General features: G+C 43.2%; 1 protein-coding gene across 1 annotated transcript in view; it reads right to left on the reverse strand.

The window, feature by feature from the left end:
• The window catches only part of GEMIN2 (gem nuclear organelle associated protein 2), a 263,441-nt gene that overhangs the window by 129,911 nt on the left and 112,558 nt on the right, over nucleotides 1-20,972 (reverse strand). Inside the window, exon 6 of the mRNA XM_078659764.1 lies at nucleotides 18,594-18,638. Within this exon, the coding sequence (XP_078515890.1) occupies nucleotides 18,594-18,638 (45 nt within the window). The remainder of the gene's footprint in view (nucleotides 1-18,593; nucleotides 18,639-20,972) is intronic.

Raw genomic sequence — 20,972 nt, forward strand, 5'->3', positions numbered from 1 at the left:
ATAGTCAGACTTCAGTGGTGAAAGAAAAAAGCTTTGATATCAAAGACCGTTTGGCTATTTTGCAGGACTTAAACAAAACAAGAAAAGACCTGAGCAACAAAGTTGAAACAACAGCCAACAACCACTGAAGAACCACCACCTGTCCCAGCAAGACCTGTCTGGATTCCAAAAGTCGGGGATCTAGTCAGGGAAAAGATCGCGGTAAAGAAGGAATTTGGGCCTTCTTACAGAAAAGCAGTTCCTGTCTTGTCTATCAACGGGACAAGATCAGTTGTACTACCGCCACTTGCTGGTAAAAAGGAGAACCGAGTTGTATCCATCGACCTGGTAAAACCACAATCATGTGGCCGATAACAAACAGTAGGCCAAGTGGACTCCCAATAAGTAGCCGAACACCAAGGTTTGCTACCAGTACAGAGGTCCTAACGAAGAGGCTCATCACATTCGAAACGCCTACAGAAGAACAACAAGGACTATGCAACAATGCAATAGAACTCAGACCACTGAAAACCCAAATAAAAACATTTAGCAGAGACACACCAATCTATAATGAAGTACCAAGCGAAAATGCAAGAAACAGTAATCCTGAAGCAATTGGAACAATTGACAGAACTGCATCCGGCTACTTCATAAACTTCGATGATTCCTCTGAAGGCTTCAGTGAATCAAAGACACAGCCATCATCAAAAACCTTTAAAGATAAAGCAAAAGAACTTTTGAAACAACTAAAAGAAACATATCTGATTTCTCCATGGATCGAATTTTGGGTGGGTTTTGGTGCATTTATCCTCATACTTTGGCTCATCATGGTACTTACTTTGGGACGCTTCATGGAGGGAAAATATGCTAAAATGGACACAGCAAGTCAGAAAATCAACTTGATCCTCAAACCACACATATCTTCACACGTCGAGAAAAGAGAACTTTCTTCAGTCAACTTCACAGCCAATCCGATACCGGGTGGGGTAGCCTGGGACAACACTGACTATGAAATTTATGGTCCGGTCGAAATCCTGAAATATCCACACCAAATTAAGATCTCATTGAGTGACTTTGCAAAATCAAGCTCATTTGCTGATGATTGGGACTTCGAAAGCATTAATAATATGATGTCTGACTTAGTAATGTCTGCTAAATTTACCAAACATGATTATTTGCAGGGTTCTACAAATTATGATAGTATGTACTGTTATAACCACTATGGTAACCATTTTTTACATAGATCTGCACAACCTAGAAATGTTTTAAATTATAATCAATGGGAACATTGTGCAACCCCTCCAAAAGGAAGCTCAAGAACCTTCTATGACAAATAGTCATACTTTTCAGGTTTTAACACAAGTAATGCTGAAGCATTTTATTTCAAATTGGCAAACAAGACAGGAACTAAGACCATGATAAACACAAAATTGATATATTCAGACTCATTCTTTGAACAAATGAATACTTTTGGTTTTGATTATTGGGACAAAAATGTTGAATTGAAAAGTGTTTGGGGCACAAAAGAATGGCAAGTACAGGGTATAGAATCTTTGTTTAGAGCCTGCATGATCCCAGAACAAATTATATTTTTAAATGACACTGTTCAACAAACTACCTGTCTTGGCCTAGCCAAAATCAAAGACTTAAATAAACCGTCTATTCCAAAACCAACAATGTACAGCAATACCTCTAGAGATGAGGAGATAGACGTAAATTATGTATTAAACCAAAACAGAACACATCCTGATTGGAAACAGTGGTTGATCTGGCCCACAGATACTAATAACTGTCAAGACAGATTCCTGAACAAAACACAGGGGTTCAAAATGACCAGGCCAGACCCTAGATATCCTCAAAGACATCACCCAGGGATAATAACCACCTACAGTGTGGGCAAATTATGCCTTCAATGGCTACAAACTTCCACACTGACAGAAATTAAGCAACACCTAACTTTACTTACTGATGGTGCTGACTTGCGTGATTTCATTATGGGACCGCGCAAACAGCGTCAAAAACGTTTCATAGCAGCCTCTGTATATGCAGCATACAATGAGGCCTGGAAGGTTACTCAAATTGAAACAGCAGAGAGAATACGGGAAATTGACCATATTAATTTGGAAAAATCCCTTTCTGTAGTGGACAATGGGTTAATGACTCTGTCCTCCAGAATTTTTTCTTTGGACAGCATTGTGTCTTCAGCAATCGACATATTATCGCAAGACTTACTGTTATTACAACACGGTCAGTCTCAATTGCGTTCTATTGTACAGCTTGGCTGGACGTTACAAAATCTGCGTTCAGGCTATGTGCCTTGGCGTTTAATCAACACAATGTCACTATTCCAAATCTTTAACCTTACTGATAGACAAGTCAGTATGGCACAAAAGGGTGCTGATTATACAATCTTGAGCATTGAAAAACTCGAAAGATTACCAGTGACAATGTCAGAACGACCTGTCAGTGAATGGATAATACATGGGATAATAAATATTCCAATCTCAACCTTCAGGTTTCAATACTGCCAAAAATATATACAGGCTGGCATGTACGAGAAATTGGGAAAGGGGTACATTAAAACAACATGGAACCTGCCCTATTCACATGCATGTGTCAGTAATAAAGGACAGAAAGTGTTTCTTAGTGGCAATAATTGTGCGATGTCACTAAGCGGCATGCTTCTGTGTAACGGAATTAGTTTGCATGGAGCCTGTGAAGGGAATTCATACAACCTTTCATGTCACCAGCAAGGCGCACCTGCAACAGAGATAGAACCATTCTTTCAAAGACTCTACAATGGGAGTTACATTCTAATTGTAGATCGCAGATGTTGTAGTCTTATGCCCGGGACTCCTTATCTCGTAACTACGACTGCGAAGGTCAAGTGCTGTGGACGCTCATTGTTCCCCAGCTCCTTTCCAGACAGGGAGGCAAGGGCATGGCCCAATTTGAAAATTACTTCTATTCGAATAGATACTTTAAGCAGAATGAAAACAGTGCTTCTTCAGACGCCTACAAGGCTCACGTCATCAAAAGAAACGTATGATCTACAAGTCGCAAGGACGACTGCAGAGATACATTCATTGTTATCAACTAATTCCCCCATACATTTCGCAGAAATCCTGAATGAAATCTTAAATATTTCTGATACCAATGGGGTCTCAAAGGTATTTAAGACAGTATTTTCGATGGCATTAACACCATTCAAAGCCATACTGGGTATTTTTCCAGATTTTGTCCATTCGATTTTTGGCGGACTTCCCCTGATCTTGGGACTAATTGGAGGAATCCTATTCTTAGTCCTTATTTTTCGTTATGGCAACCCATGTCACAGACAAAACTCTTGCGACAAGGGAAGAAACAATCCTAGCCATTGGATACCGGGACCGGATATAAAAAATCCTGGGACTCTCCCGGCTTAGAGACCTGAACATGACTTGGTTTCTATCATTTCGACCAATGTGGCAAAGGTGTGTTTTACCTGTATTAAGGTGTCTGCTATGCGGAGAAGAATGCGTGTTAGACACCTGTCTGACGCTACAATCGGATGCGCCAATGGATGCAGAAACATTGTTGAGCCCGATCAAGGTTCACGCTTTGTGCTGCCCTCAAAGGCTACCAATCCTGATGACGGCATTCGTGGAAGCCTCACCACTAGGATTGAGGGGTAGTGAAGTTCAAGATGAAAGCAGCATCGAACAGGTACGACCTTCTGTCAGCAATGCGAATCAGAATGTCAATGGAGACAATCATGCGCACAAATGCATGGTTACACCTTTTTCCGAGTTAGTGGAACTTTCCCAGGAAGCTGTTGACAGCTTTTTCGAAAGCCTAAATGATATGATGTTCTCACCAGAGCAGAAATAGAGACTTTTGAGCAAGCTCGCACACGGCGTTCCCTGAATTCGGCCTTCAACTTTAAAAATAAAGTCACATGAACAATTTCACCTCCAGTTCACGGACAGCAATTTTCAACAGCCCCAAAATATTTTTGCATATTTTTCGGGACACTATCTTCTGCTTAAAGTAAGAACTATTCTTAGAGAACTAAGGTTTCTAAATTTTAGATAGCTTATAGACATTAGCTGCCCGCTGGTATGTTCATAAATATTTTATTCTGTGATGGAATGGTCTCGAACTTTTTTTTCTGTATTAAGAGCCATTTCATGTGTAAATTATCATATACCAAATAGCAATAATGTATACAAATGCGTGATTACTTTGGCATTATTCTACAGCTTGAGTGCATACAATACATATGATTGCAATTCTTCCGTATATTTGAAAAATTTCAAAATGCATTTATGTATTTTGGGGTGGTAAGGTATACACTATACTCTATAGTATGTTTTACTATGCATAGATTAGTAAATATGTCCATAGTTAGCGTGGAGTGGGTGTGATGTATTCCTATAGGTTCTGAATCGATCCCCCTATTCCTGACCCTATTCTGGTTAAACAAACCAACAAGTTAACTAGCAGTCAGCCCATGAGGCAGAAAACCCCCATGATGCAGATACCGTTATCTGACGCAGTCACACTACGGCACAGGAACGTGTTATCTGATTAGGTCATAACGCTTGCGATCTAATTAGACAAGCGATATTCCTCCAGCCCCTGATAAGGCATACGGAGTTCTCATAACAAATCAAACCTATGACAACCTGGGCAAAACCCTGCGGCCATTGTTTTGATTTCACTGAGAACTTCAGCAAAAGAATGTGCTAACGAGCAAGTCGTATGACATCCTTATTGACGTATCTATGTCCATCCTTACGTCAATCTCGGCACCTTAAAGGTATAAATATTACAGATATTGCCCTATGCAAACACACGCGGTGGTGACGAGACGGAGCAGCCATACTTGCCGAAGCCCAGAGCAGACCCCGCTGGCGCAGCCCCGCCTTCCTGACGCGCTGAAATCGAGCAGCTGCCCATTTCTCCTGCCGAGAAATCCAGCACCGGCGCTTCCGGGTAGCCCTCGCAGGCAGCCTGGAATATCGAGACCAGAGAGAGAGATACCATCCCTCATTCAACCTAGATTCCAGGTACAGAACTGAATAACCCCTCGCAGAGAATTCTTTAGTTAATCACTTGGCAAAAACAAACTTAACTTAAACTGTAACTTTCTATTCCCGCCCACGTATTAGGCTTAGGTCAGGTACACGGGGTAGGCGTATTTAGAAACACCAGTTGAGTACGTTTAGTCAAATGTATATGTGTATGTAATATATTTTATTCATTTTAAACCTTCATATGGCTTAGAAACCATATCAATGTTTTTACAGTATTATTTCATACTATTGCTTTTAATGTATGCACTTTACTTAACTATAAGTATTGCAATAATATCGGTCCATTTCTCTTGTATGAGAAAAGAGACTGATCAATAAATAACACCTTTTTATTGAACACGCCCGTCTCTTCCTTTTCTCTACATTCTGATGAGACTAAGAATGCACGTACTGACTGAGTAAAATAAATTGCCTTTTGTTCACACGACTCTCGAGATACACTCTTGATTAGGGGAGAGCAAAGTTGTCATGTTCTATGGTTGTCAGAAACTAAATCCCTTCTTGTCTAATCAGGGAAGTTAATTCCTTCCTGAACATTCAAGAAAGTTTCTAGTGAACTCTGAGCTAGCTGGCAAACCCAAAACTTTAAGTCTAATATCGACAGTAGTAGACCTAGTTAACGTCTGGTCTAGGTCTTACTATTGAAGGTATTATTCCAATGCGCAGAGCCTATTGGGATAATAGGAACTACACTACAAGAGGTCACTGCGCAAACATAACAGACAAGAACACACTCACCCTGCTCACGAAAAAGAAATACAAACTGAACAAGATTTTAAGCGAGAGAGCAGGGTCCTGGTTAACAAAATTCAAATCAGTCAACCTGTGCGCAGCAAACAAAGCAGGGAAACAGCTGGCATCCTACCTAAAGGCAAAACAAAGGCAGCACACGATCGCAGCGATAACAGACCGAACGAACAAGTCCCAAACAACGAACAAAGGAATACTAGAAGTCTTCAGACAATTCTACCAAGAACTATACGCCGAGGATAAGAACCTGAGCAAAGACGCAGGACTAACTCTGCTCAATGACACCAATCTGCCATAACTCAAAGAGGAGGAGAGGGAGCCGCTCGAAGCCGATATAACAGAAAAAGAGATTGAAACAGCAATAAGCCAGCTAAAACAGAACAAAGCGCCAGGACCAGATGGATACTCCACAACGTTCTACAAAACTTTCGGCCAACACATAAAAACGCTACTGGCACAAACGTACTCGACATGCATCCAGAACGGTAGGATGACGGAGTCCATGAGCGAGGCCAACATCACCATAATCCCCAAGGAGGGGAAAGACCCACAATATCCCCAAAACTACAGACCAATCTCGCTAATAAATGTTGACTGCAAAGTCTACACAAAGATCCTGGCCAACAGACTAAACAGAGTTCTCCCAGACATCATCCACACCTCACAAGTGGGATACATCAAAAACAGGCTATCGCAGGACAACACAAGGCTACTGTGCCATCTGATCAATCACACAACACGGAGCAATGAACAAGCAGTCATGATAGCGCTGGACGCGGAAAAAGCCTTTGACAGAGTCTCGTGGCCCTTCCTAAGGAACTGCATGGGGAGATTCGGACTGGGGGAAAAAAACATAGCAATGGTTATGGCCCTCTACAACAAACCAAAAGCAAAAATAGTGGTGAACGGAAGTGCATCCGAAACGCTCACGCTGGGAAGAGGCACCAGACAAGGATGCCCCCTCTCCCCCGGCCTCTTCCTGCTGGCTCTAGAACCCCTTCTAGCCAGAATAAGAGACAACACAGGTATAACAGGCGTCAAGATCAAAGAGAAGACAGTCAAACTAGCGGCGTATGCAGATGACATCCTAATCACAACAGCAAACCCCTCCCCGTCAATAAAAGCGCTCATGGTCACAATAGGAGAGTACGCGGAAGCCTCAGGTTACAAACTCAACAAAGATAAATCGGAGTGCAAGCCAATGAATGTCCACACCACAAGAGAGGTCCTAGGAGATTCCGGACTGGCATGGCAGACGAAACCACTAAAATACTTAGGACTGCACTTTGGAAGGGACCTCACATCAACGCTCACGCACAACGAGGACCTCACACTGAAAAAAATAAAAGAAAGGCTAGAACTATGGTCGCCAAAATACATAAGCTGGTGGGGAAGAATAGAAACCATCAAAATGATGATAACGCCAGCGATAAATTACACGCTAACAATGCTACCACTCCCAATGACAGAAGCTTTCCGCAAGAAACTAGACCAACTCATCAACGTCTTCCTATGGAAAAACAAAAAACCTAGGATAAGCCTGCATAAACTAAGACGGACAAAGGACCTTGGAGGCCTCAATCTGGCGAACTTCAAAACATACCAAACGGCCTGCCTGGCGAGACAGGGTACTGCCTGGATAGACGATACACAAACATACAAACCAGTCTGGCTAGAGGTAGAGAAAGACATCCTGGGAGGGCTCAAGCCAGTAGCCCTTCTAACAGCAAACAGACACCCCGAAAGGACCAACCCTATACTGAAACACACGAGGGAAGCGCTGATGAAGATAGACAGACGCATGACGCAGAAGTTGAAAGGTACAGCATGGGAATCTATCTGGTTCAATACAAAAGTAACCTATCACGGCGCGACAATGCACAACGACATATGGATCGAGAAAGGAATTAGCCTCCCCAAACAGATGGAAACCAAGCGAGGACCGCTGACGTTCCAAAACCTACAGCAGCTACACGACCTCCCGAACCAAGAGCTCTACAACTTCCTCAAGATCAAGACCGCTATAACGAAAGCGAACTTACATAAAGAGGAACCAAGCATCATCAAATACATGCAAATCCTCAACTCAGCAGGCCACCAAACTGCAAAGATCTACAAGCTCCTGAGCCCCTCCACACTGGCGCAGAACAAGAAAACAACCAACACATGGGAAACGCTCCTGGGCAGGCAACTAAATGAAAAAGAACGGGCAAAAATGTGGAGCTCAGCGACAACAAACAAAGTCACCCCACAACTAGCGCAAACTAAGTTCTGGCTCCTCCACAGGGCCTACTGGACACCGTCCAAGCTCCACAAGGTCGGCATCGCAGAGTCGGGCAAATGCTGGAACTGCCAGAAAGAAGAAGGCACCCTCGAACACCTCATCTTCAACTGTGCGAAAGTCAAGAGGTTCTGGACACAGATCAACGCCTTCATAAACGACATGCTCAAAGCTGACCTAACAATCAGCTTCGTAAGCCTGGCGACAGAACACCTGACCGCGAACCTAAGAAGTAGAGAAGAGAGAGAACTACTAGACTTACTCCTCACAGCAGCCCTTAAAATAATCCTGACTAACTGGAAGAACACAGCCAAAGCAAACTTTAAAACATGGATTAATTGGGTCACCTTCCTGAGAGGGGCAGACAACATCACAGGCAATTTCTCGAAAGAACACAACGCCAAAGTACACATGTGGGGCCCACTCGACGAGCACCTGAGGAAAACCCAGTAAAGGACAACGACCCCCCCCCCCCCCCTCCCTCTCTCTCTCCCTCTTTCTCCTTTTTCTCCCTCCTCTTACTTGGGGGAAAACGAACGAAAAGAGCGCGCATCCACAAATGGACTGTAGATAGAAAAAACCACCAATGTATACTCCACCTATATATATATTTTTGTATGGTTCTTTATTCTTGCTGATGCCAATAAAAGCTTTTGAAATTTAAAAAAAAAAAAAAAAAAAAAAAAAAAAAAAAAAAAAAGAAAAGTCATTGAAATTGATGAAGTAGCCAGATGCAGTCTGTCAATTGTTGGAAGTGCTCCCGGATTTTCTTTAGTCTTTGGATCTTTCTTTGAGACATTAGTATAGTCCGATGCTACATCGTTGTAGATTGGTGTTTCTTGACAAACTGTTGCAATTTGGGTTTCAAGAGGCACAAGTTCCATGGCTTTGTTGCATAGTCCTTTTTTATTCACTGCAGGTTTATCAAAAGTGATTAGTCTTTCAGTTTGAACCTCTTGGGTTGTAGCAAGATTTGGTCTTCTGCTATTTCTTGGGAGTCCACTGGGCCTACTACTTATTATTGGCCACATGATTGAGGTTTTACCAGGTCGATGGATACAACTCGGTTCTCCTTTTTACCAGCAAGGGGCGGTAGTACTACTGATCTTGTTCCGCTGACAGCTAAGACAGGTACTGCTCTTCTGTAAGAAGGCCCAAATTCCTTCTTTACCGCGATCTTTTCTCTGACCAGATTCCCAACCTTTGGAATCCAGACTGGTCTTGCTGGGACAGGTGGTTTTTCTTCAGTGGTCGTCTGCTTTAGCTTTGTATTACTCAGACTTCTTCTTGTTTCATTTAAGTCCTGTAAAAAAGCCAAACGGTCTTTGATATCAAAGGCTTTTTCTTCTACCACTGAAGTGTGACTATCTAAGTCCTGGATATGCATTATAGTACCGAACAATAGTTCGTAGGGAGTGAAACCTTTGAGAGAATTTCTTAGCAGATTGTTGAGACTACGTTGGACACTTGTTAAATGTTTGACCCACCCATCACCCGAACCTAATACCCTCGCCGTTATAGATTGCTTTATGTCACGGTTTTTTCTTTCCACTACCGCATTTCCCTCAGGATGGAATGGAGAAGAGTACCGCAATGCAATGCCCATGCTGGTCATGGCCTCTTTGTAAGCCCTAGAGCTAAACGCAGGACCCTGGTCAGAATGTAGCATGCCAATTGCGTATATGCCAATAAAGACTCGCAAATCTTTTATAACAGTTCTGGCGTCAGCCGAGCGCTGGGGCCACATCCAAATGAATCTTGTGCAGAAATCCACTGCGATCATGATATGTTTATAGTTGCCGTCCCTTTGTAAGGGACCACAGTGGTCCAGGTAAACACACGCTAATGGTTTATCTGAGATCAGAAGGTGGTCGTTTCACTGTTGATACTTTCATTCTTTGGCATATTTCACATTCTAGAACGTAGTTCCTAGTTTGTTTTCTCATGCGCAGCCACCAATATCTCTGTTTAAATAACGATATTGTGGCTGAAACACAAGCGTGCGCAGAAGCGAGCCATTTGTGTGCCGCTATAATTAGTCCTAATCTGTGTTCCATGTTTGGAATTGCCCTATCCCCCACTCCAGGGATTCGAGCAAAAGGAACATTATTCGCATCCGTTATGTACGAGTGCTTTACTGGAAAGCCTTTCGGGAGTGTTTTTCTATCATCTTTTACTGACGCACTATATCGCGGTCTATTTTTGTTTTTGACCGGGTGATAGCAGCTATGGAAGCCGTTTGTACAGCTGCCTTCGCGGCCTCATCAGCCAATGAATTCCCCGCAACGTGAACGCCATCACGTTGATGACTCAGTGTATGTATCACGTGAGTTTTTTGTAGTTCTTTCTGTAAAAGAACTACTTGTTCCCAAAGCGTTTTATGTTTGATTTTGCCACCTTTTGCATCTTTGAAGCCGTTTTGAACCCAGTTCTGCAAGTATTCATTATAAGATTGGACGTAATAATATGAATCGCATACTATTAGTGTGGGGAATTCGCGATCGGTGTTCTCAAGCGCCATCTTAAATGCTAGTAGTTCAGCTCGCTGAGCTGTACAATCTCCTAGAGATTGGGTTTTAGTGACCAGTGGTCTAAATTTTCCTTCGTGCCAACGACCTTTAACAATCGCGCACGCAGCACTGTAAGCTTGTTTACCCCCAACTGCGGGTTGTGCTGATCCGTCTGTATATATTATACAGCCGTAATGTTCTAGAGGCAGGATTTCGGTCGGCAGAGGACATTCGTATTCATATTGGAGAAATTCTTGTGTTTTTAAATTGGGATCAAATTCGTATATTACGTCTGTTGCAGCAAGAGAATTAACCCATTGTATCCATCTCGGATGTAGTGCTTTAGCATTTGGAATGCTTGCTTTTGTTACTGCTTCTAGGGCAGGTACTGGTGTAACGATTATTATTAGTTTACCTTGTGCTAGGGCTCTTTCTTTTGCTACAGCAGTTTGAACCGCAGTTAGAATTTTTTCAGTAGAACTGAATTTCATTTCAGCTTGTGGGTACAAATGTGATTTGTAAGCTATTGGTACCGTTTCTCCCTCATTAGAGGTTAGGTACGGGAATCCGCATCTTCCTGGGATGACTGATTACAAGGTTGCGTACGTTTTCACGAGTTTGCAATTTTGTTTTAGTTAACATGTCTTGTTTGCAATGATCTTAAAATTTCTGTGTGTTTCTGAGTCCAATTGATTGGTTTGAAATCAGGTTTTATTAATTCATAGAGAGGTTTAACCCTCTCTGCATAATTTAGAATGTATGTTCTTCCGAAATTCAGGAAACCTAGTATGGATTGTAAATTCTTCAGCATTTTTGGTGCTTGGAGTACAGCACATTTTTTAAAGAAATTGTCTGCTAGGCTTTTGCCTTCACTTGATAATTCATATCCTAAAAATAGGACAGTTAGATGGGCAATTCGTGACTTTTTAAAGTTGAATTTGTAACCCTCAGCTGCAAACCCAAGTATTATGGTGTTCACTCTTTTCAAGTGTGTCTCCAGGTCATCATCTGTGAGATAGATGTCATCGACATAAGATAATGCCTCATCAACATATATTTGTAGTAACTCTGTTACTATTGCTGAGAATAATCCTGGGCTATTCTTGAATCCCTGCGGGAGTCGACAGAAGTGTTTTTGCGACCCCATTATTGAGAAAGCGGTCAAATACCTGCTTTCATGTGCAATGTTTTGACAAAAGAATCCATTAGAGATGTCTAATGTCGTTTTATATTTTTTGCGCACGATGTTATTCATTAGTGCTGCACTGTGTGAGTTTTGTACTGCAAATGTTTTGCAGCAGGAGTTTAGGTGTCTGTAGTCCAAAACTAGGCGATGTGAATCGTCTGGCTTGGAGACAGGAAACAAAGGATTGTTCATTTGTGAGGTGCATGTTTCAATCACCCCTGATATTCAAGTTGATCGAAGATCTCCCTGACTTGCTTTTTAGCTTCTTGTTTAACTGGGTACTGCCTTTGTGCAGTGGGTTGATTTTTTAACTGCATTTTATGGCGAGGAGAATCCTCATCCCATCCTACATGATTTTTATATAATGCAGGAGCTTGGGCCACTGCCCATTTTCTTGCTGTGTATTTTTTATGAATTGGAATGTGATTTGAGAAGGCAGGCATAATCATTTCTTCGCCATGAGGGCACTCCCTGACAAACTCTGGTGGCCAGTCTTTCTCAGCTAACAGGATGTCCTAGCCTTTCGAAAGGTTATCCCAAGAGAGACCCCTTACTTTCCTAGTCTTGTCCCCCTCTATACGTAATGTTATTTCATACATTTTATGGGGTTTGCTAACTCTGGTGTCTGCAGTTTCCACTTGAATGTATTCATTCGTGTCCACTGTCTCCAGAAGATTCATCAAGATCTTGCGAGCTATGGTCACTTCTGCTGCGCTGTCTAGCATTGTCTGGGCCCACTCTCCGTTTTTCAGTTGTGTCCTCAGTATCCTCGGCATGTTTTATTTTAATACTAGCTACCTTCTTTCTTGGAAATTATAATTTTTTACTTTGAAGAGCAGGTTCCTTGTCTTTGGACTTGACGTGCTCTTCCTTGTGTTCAGACCGTCCTCTTCTTTCCAATTTCTGTGAGGAAGTCTGAAAAGATCGAGAGGGACGTGTATCAATATCTTGATATGTCAGGTTTTCTTAATTTATCCCTATTTCTAAGGTTGTATCTTATCTCAGAGGGCTCCCTCTGGGGAGACTTGCCACCTCGTTCTGGAGATCTATCTCTCCGTTGAGGAGACCTTCCTCTGGACTGGAATCGTTTTTCTTTGGGAGTGGATTGTTTATTACCATCCCAACTCTTTTTAGGAGTGTTCAGATTATTTTTAATAAATGTTTTTTCAGGATTTTCAAGTAGTTGGGGTTTTACTTGTTTCCCACCCAAACTATCTCTACCTAGTTCTTCATAGGATTTTTCTATGATTCTGGCAAGTTCAAATGGTTGTTCTGCTATATCGGTTTCTTTCAATTTCTGGAGGTATGTTATATCCTCCATTGCCAATTGAACTAGTTCTCTATATGCCTTTGTTAATTCTTTTATTTTAACTAAAAGTTCTTCACTTGACATCTTTTCAATGTCGGGATGTGAATTGTGTAGCTGGCTAGAACCGGCCACGTGGCTCCTGGTCTACCTGGTGGACCGAGCCTGCTGATGTGATTTTGATGTTTTAGGACGCCATTAAACCAGAGCAGGTGCTCTTGGTAAGTTAGTGGGATTTCAACGTCCTCGAAAGGAGCGTATTCATACGGAGGTTCCCCTATTTTGTAATAGTGGAATTCGTGTGTCACAGCATGTGCTGCTGGAAAATGTATCCATGAATAGAATAACTCTGTCTGCCGATATTCATGGGCCTCTACCACGAATATTACTGTACCACCTCGTGATGATACTCCATTTTCTATAAGTTTTTTAGTTATAGTTCTTCTTACATGTACCGGAATGATTATAGCATTCGGGTCTTCATCGCGGAGACTTGTGTCATCCGCTAGGAGTTGAGCTGCTAATCTAGCTCTCTCGGTTTCTTCTTCACTTTCCGTCATTTTTACTAACAGAAAGTTTTTGTTGCAGATTCAAGTTTCAAGAGAAACAAAGATTAGGTGCACAATATTTTGGAACACTGTATCCTTCATAGTTGACTAAACCAAAAACTATACATAGGAATCTCTTCCTACTAAGTTCCGGCGGATTTTAACCTTTTACCCACTCCAGACGTCTATTGGAGTTTTTACAGGAAAAGGGTCTGTGTGAAAAAGCACGACTGAGTTACTCTAATGTCTTGCGTTAGATTATCGCCTTACCAAACGTTGGGCGCCATGTAGTGTAGTTCCTATATTCCCAATAGGCTCTGCGCATTGGAATAATGTAAACAGCAGTGTAGACGTAGGACTGACGTCGACTAGGTCTCTACTGACTATATTAGACTTAATTGGTTTTGCCAGCTAGCTCAGAGGTCACTAGAAACTTTCTCGAGTAAACAAGGAGGACTTTAACTTCCCTGGATAGACAAGAAGGGATTAGCTTCTGACAACCATAAACATGACAACTTTGCTCCCTCAGAAAAAAGAGTATCTCTAGAGTCGTGTGAAAACAATAGACAATTATTTCACTTAGTCAATCGTGCGTACTTAGTTTCACCAGAGTGCAGAGAAATAGAGAGACGGGCGTTTTCAATAAAAGTTGTTTATTGAGCAGTCTTCTTTCTCATGCAAGAGAAATGAATTGCCACAATTGCAATACTTATCATAAAGTAAAGTGCGTACAATAAAAGGAGTATTATGAAATAATACTGTAAAAGCATTGATATGGTTTCTTAGCCATATGATACTTTAAAATGGATAAAATATATATATACATAAATACATTGACTAACGTACTCAACTGGTGCTTCTAATCTATGCCTACCCCGGTGTACCTGACCTAAGCCTAATACGTGGGAAGGAGTAAGTAAGTAGCAGTTTAAGTTAAGTTGGGTTTTGCCAAGAATCTGAATCAAGAATTCTCTTAAGGGTTTAGTCAGCTCCGTACCTTGGTAATAGAATGTAGGAGGTCTTGTATCTCTCTCTCAGGACTCGATATCCCAGCAACCCGCAAGGGTGGCTGGAAACACAGGAGCTGGATTTTCTCAGCTGGAGAAAAAGACAGCGTCTTCCTCAGTGCGTCAAAGGGGAGGAGCGGCTTCCTTCGGCTCCTCGCATTAGCTGGGCTTCCGGGCAAGTAGATAGCCGCTCTGCTCCAAACCACCGTGTGTTTGCTTAAGGCAACGTTGGTATTTATACCCGAAAGGTGCCGGGTTTGACGTAAGGTTGGACATAAGACGTCACCAAGAACTAACAGTTCTTTCCGACTCTAGGAGTTCTTGTGCAAATCAAAACAAGAGCAGGGGGATTTCCCGGGCTGCTGGAGGCTTGGTTTGTTTAAAGAACGCGTTGTACTTTCTAGGAGTCTAGGGGAGTAGCCATGCTGTATTTGGACTGCATGGGCTATTACTAAATATGGATATGATTCTTATGCCTTTATAAGGATATTATTTATTATAGCCATATAAGGGCATACATCGGAAATATCGAATTAGGATTAGGGGGGGAGAGAGAGGGAGGAGAGGGAGGAGAGGGAGGAGAGGGAGGAGAGGGAGGAGAGGGAGGAGAGGGAGGAGAGGGAGGAGAGGGAGGAGAGGGAGGAGAGGGAGGAGAGGGAGGAGAGGGAGGAGAGGGAGGAGAGGGAGGAGAGGGAGGAGAGGGAGGAGAGGGAGGAGAGGGAGGAGATAGATAGATATATATATCCGGATTTCGCATCTATCCCAAGAAGTCCAGGGTGGTCCCTATTGGCAGATTAGCCGCGGTCCCACCAGGGAAGTGACCGCACATTGAACTGCCGTGGGCGGGAGAGGGGATATCTGGGTATTCACCTGATGAACACAGCCGCTGCATACCACACAGCCGCTGCATACCTCAAACTCAACGTAGGGTGGGTTGTGGAATGGTTGCGGGGAGTCAATACGTTTTGGAGTGATATGCGGTTGTCACGCGAATCGCGGGTATTAAAATGATTGTTCTGCCTCGCTACCTGTATACACTGCAACACTTGCTCTAAATAATCCTGCAATCTTATTTTCATACACGAGAGTCTATTGGTGGACCTCTTATGTGGGAATAAACGCAGGCTGACAACGCTACAAATGACATGGGAAAAGGGTGGAATGGAGGTGCGCAGCTTGGATTTTTACTACATGTCCTCTCAGTTGCAGCATGCGGTCCACTGGATAGACCGCGAGGAAAACTGGGAGAAGCGCCTGCTGGCGGGAACTTACAGCAACTGCTCACTGACAGAACGGTTGATGCTGGGGGGCGGAGTTACCGGAGAATGTCCGTATGTTGTACGCCACTAGCAGTAGTATGGGAGAATGCATTGAGGCAGGTGGTGCCGGATGCCCTGTTCGCTGCAGATATGCCCCTGTGGGCACTGCGCCCATTCGCCAGTATCACAGACTCCATGTCAGTTTGCCGTTGGAGGGATGGTGACTGCCAGACGCTGTGGGTTTATGCAGACGGAAGGTTTATGACTCCAGAAGAGGCACAGGATACCTTTGACCAGGCCAATTCTTGCAATATGGGAAAATCTCCAGTGTTGCACATGAACTTTGCCCGGGGTTCCTGGAGGAACCCCCTACCACTAACACTCTGAAAGTCATGCAGTACATGGGTCAGGATAGACAACTAATATCCTGCCTCTATAGAGCACTGAGGGAGGATTTACTTGGAATCCAGCAAAAGTGGGATGTGCTGATGGATGAACCCCTGGCAGAGTGTGACTGGAGAAAGGTACATGAGAGGGTGCAAAGTATTAGTGCAAATTCCCAATTTAAGCTCCTCCAATATAATCTAGTACATCAAGTATACCTAACCACATGCACGCTACATATAATCTACCCGTCCTTTAGTGATGAATGTCTCAGATGCAAGCAACAGTGGGTGGACTTCCTCCCATTTGGTATGGTCAGGTTTGTTGCTGCTTCCCGTTTGGGAGAAGGTATTTGCATGTCTACGGGAGGTCACAGGCTGGAGTATTGTCCGAGACATCAGGCAGGTACTGTTGGGAGTATTGCCTGCGCCAAAGAACAAGAAACTAAGCAGGCAATAAGTCAACTTGTTACTAGTCTTGGCTAGGAGGCAGGTGGTCATATCATGGATGCATCCCCGGCCCCCACGATATGTGGACTGGATTAGAGATGTGAGCGAATGGGAGACTGCTTAATCGGTAAGAATGAAATCTGTGCGGAAGGATGATAAAGTTGAGGAGGACCTGCTGGCATGGGCCTCTATGTTGGCAGACCTACAGGGAGGCCAAGCGCCTGCAACCCAGGAAGCCCCGGTGTGGAAACCCCCCAAAGATTAGATTAAAAGCAGAAACTGCCTATGACATGTATGGAATTCCAACAAATAGATATACTTTTGGACTGTGCATGTGATCATGAAACCAGATGTGGACTGACCAGGGATGGGAGGGTAGGGGTGGGGGAAGTTAAAAGTTGAAATATGCTACACGCATTATACATAAAAAGAACATGTGGGGGAAATAAGTTGTCTGTAAATGGTAATTGAAGCAGACAATGTTCACATATACAGATGAAATACTGTTACTTATACTTGCCAATAAAACTTTAACAAGAAAAAAATATATTATTGCTCTTTTCCTGTCCTTCACCACCACGTGTTTCCTCGCAGTAACAGACAGGGGAAAAAATTTAACTTAATCTCTAAATCAGGCTCCTAGTGAATTTTCAAGTGTGAGGATGCCCAGTGCCCTAGATGTGGATTGGTGGGAGGAGACCTCAAACACATGCAGTGGGCCTGTACCAAGCTGGCTGCGTATTGGAAGACCATGACAACGCATTGCACTGAAAGCACGTGGAGTGGAACTGGAAAGTCTGCCTGCTGGTGCTATACCAGAGGACCAAGAAACACAGGGTGACAACCCGCTTTATAGATCTGGGGCTTATAGTAGCAAAGTGCCTCATTACTAAGCGCTAGAAGTCCCCTGACCCCCCCCCCCCATCAGTAAAGGCATGGTTTCACTCCATTGTATGCTGGACGCAGACGGAAAGCGTGGCGCTGCGGCGGGAAGATGCTACAGGCATGCGTAAGATACCTATCGCGGCAGAATGGGACACAATACTCACAGACCTCAGAGAAGCTTGGCAGGAGCACTTAGAGACACTAGAAAGTTTCCAAGCGACGAACACGACCAGAGAACACACAGATAACAGCGAATAGGAGCTGGAGCCCCCCCTCTGGAAGACACCATCCCAAAAGTAGGGTACAGACATAATGCGCGCAGCAACCCGGACACAAATATACAAGATAATAGTCACTAAAGTATACCAGGTCAAAGGTTGGCAGAGCGTAGAGCCACTAAAGTACAGGATGGCATAGAATGTAACAATATAAAAAGAAAAACATGAAGTGCAAACAGGAAGTATGCAGAGACAGACGGTGATACATACCGCAAACACTGCATTGGTAAAGACATTTGCGCCTAAATGTATCAAAACTGTGAGATGTGACTACCGCCATTCCTATCCCCCCAGCCTATTGTTCACCCCTCCCCCCCCCCCCCAAGAGTTAGCATGTTATCATAGAAGGCACCGAGTGCACTTATCGTTGGACATTAGTTGGAGTGATGATATACTGATTTAGCAACTGTTGTACACACTTCTCGCTACCAGGTACCTAATAGGATGTAAAGTAGTTCACCACTTGTTACAAGATGTAACTGAGCAAGATGGAAGTATACAAATTCAATTGTTTGCAAAAGCTGTAATGCATGGGACTTAATAAAACTAATAAAGAAATATATATATATTTTTTTTTAAACAGGCTCCTAGTTACAAACCTTACGACAAAATTGGGCTGGCAGGTTTACAAGAAAAACGCTGATTAAATAAAGGGAACAATATAACTTTTACTAAAATAAATAGATTAATTACCTGGCTCATTCTGCTAACAATGCTCAGCAAAGGAGGAAAGCCAACCTAGGAAACGAAATGTTACATTAGAAAAAAAACACAGATTGATACAAAAGTGTTTTTAACAAGTACTGTTGCCTAAGCGTATACATCTGTTATAAGGATGCGTTTGATAGAAGGAGAGCAAGAAGTGAAACTAAATAGACAAAAAACATGTTTGAGAATGTTGCAGTGGTCCTGAAATATTTCAAACTATTTTCTATTTACGAGTAACAGTGGCACACCAAATTCTGTCAATTCTAAAAGTCTAAACATGTTGTATATTTATCTCCAATTTAGTGTTTCTATAATAGGCGGAGGGGTTCCTCTGTTATCCTTCCAAGTTTTCTATACTGTGCTAGGAAAGATTTGCTTCAAATTCTCAGTGACCTTTGAAGCTGTGAATGTTCCCTCATCTGTCACCACTAGATGGATCAGAAGGCTGAGATGGATTTCTGAACTGTGCTCTGTCAGCGCAAGGAAAGTCACGAAAGAACGTACTTTCCCATACCTGCTTAGGACTCTCCACCTTTTTCCAGCATTACCATTTCTCCCCAGTAACCATTCCCAAATTCTTCTTCTGTCGCCCCATACGCTCCGTTTCCACGGCAAACTTCACCAGTTTATTTTCTCATCCAATCTATGAGGAACTGAAGTTGGGCCGCCTGATAGTAAGAGTTTGGGTATCCCAGATCTTCATTGACATTAGAATGCACTGTATATTCCGTTATCCTTGACAGATGTAGACCAAACATTTATTTAAGGTTCCACACTGCTGGGCCTGGCCTTGATACTTGTCTGCTGAAGCGAATGTTTAATGTCCTTATCCTTTTTAGGTCTCACCTAGGCAGCGCTTGCACGGTAACTTCGAGACATGCTGTATTCAGGAATAGACTTGTAGCTCCACCCATCATTTCAATTAGCCCAGGTTACTGTCCTTTCTAAAGGGTCGCTTTTGATTTGTAATAGGCTTAATAGTCCCTCCTTAGTACCTCCTTTTCTCCTGTTGTAACCTTCCATGAGGACTGGCCCTTTTACTGTGTTACAGGGTGTGTTTTATTTACACTCTATGTACACGATTTTCTTACAGACTTACTCCTTTCTGCTGTTGCAGGCATGGTTTTCGCTTTTCAGCTAACAATGCATTTGTTTCCTACCCCTGCACTTCTCCCCTCCCATCTTAATTTCCTGCTCATCAGACACACCAGGCAACATTTTCACTGATCCTGTAATGTTTACATGTTCAACCATTGCTTAATTATATTGGATATATGTTTTTATAAACTCTACAACTCAAAACCCGGGTCAACCCTAACTTGTTTTATTCTTGTTGCAAGGGAGGGCGCATGTTCAATGCACTAAGGCACCAGCCCCCCCCCTCCCGCTTATACCTGCCTATCAGAGCCTGCGGAGGACACCTTTTCTATGTCGTGCACCCCCTCCCCCCCACTTGTGTTGACACGGCACGGACCATGCCCTGATTCCACTGCAACTCCAGATTCCCATAGCAGGACCAAACAAAGCCCCCATAGTAACAGGACGGAAATGGACTAAAATAGTGCCGGAGGCCTTGATTCGTGATCTGGAATCCTCAACACCCCCCCGACACTAAAGATCTGAACGAAGCCCACAGTAACTGGATAACATGGATAAACAGTTCCATCAATAGGAACTTCAGGAAGCCAGGCCCCTTATCCTTCAAAAACACCAACATATCCTCCTGGTTCTCTCCTATGCTAGTTCAGCAGAAAAAGGACTGTAAACAACTAGAACGAGAGTGGAGGAAGTCGTATGACCCTGAAATAAAAATAACCTACAAAGCTGCCATACGGCGCTATCAAGTAAGCGTCCGGAAAGCACAGACCGCCTTCTATGGAGAAAAAATTGCCAAATCCTCCAACTCTCCGAGGGAGCTCTTTAAGATTGTAAAATCCCTCACTACCACAGCACAAGAGCCCAACAGCCCAGAACACTCCAAAGAGGTGCAATGGGTTGGCCACCTTTTTTAAAAATAAAATTGAAATTATCTACAACTCTTTCCAACCCAAGCCCCCAGGGTTCTTAGAAAACACCTCTCCTCCACAAAACGAATCCCAGATTAAAGTACCGTTGGGCAGATCAGCTCTCATGACCATCCCTCCCATAAAACCTGATCAGATATCGGCACTACTAAGAGAAATCAAGTTAGACTCTCCCCTGGACCCAGCCCTTACCAACATTCTCGCCCAAGGAAGGGAACCAGTTATTACTCAACTAGGGAATCTCATCAACCTCTCGTTTAGAAATGGCATGGTTCCAAATGAATGGAAACATGCCATCTTCAAACCCCTGTGGAAAAAGCCACACCTGGACCCAGCAGAC

The sequence above is a fragment of the Lissotriton helveticus genome, chromosome 9 (genome assembly GCF_964261635.1).
Source record: "Lissotriton helveticus chromosome 9, aLisHel1.1, whole genome shotgun sequence".
NCBI classification, from domain to species: Eukaryota; Metazoa; Chordata; class Amphibia; order Caudata; family Salamandridae; genus Lissotriton; species Lissotriton helveticus.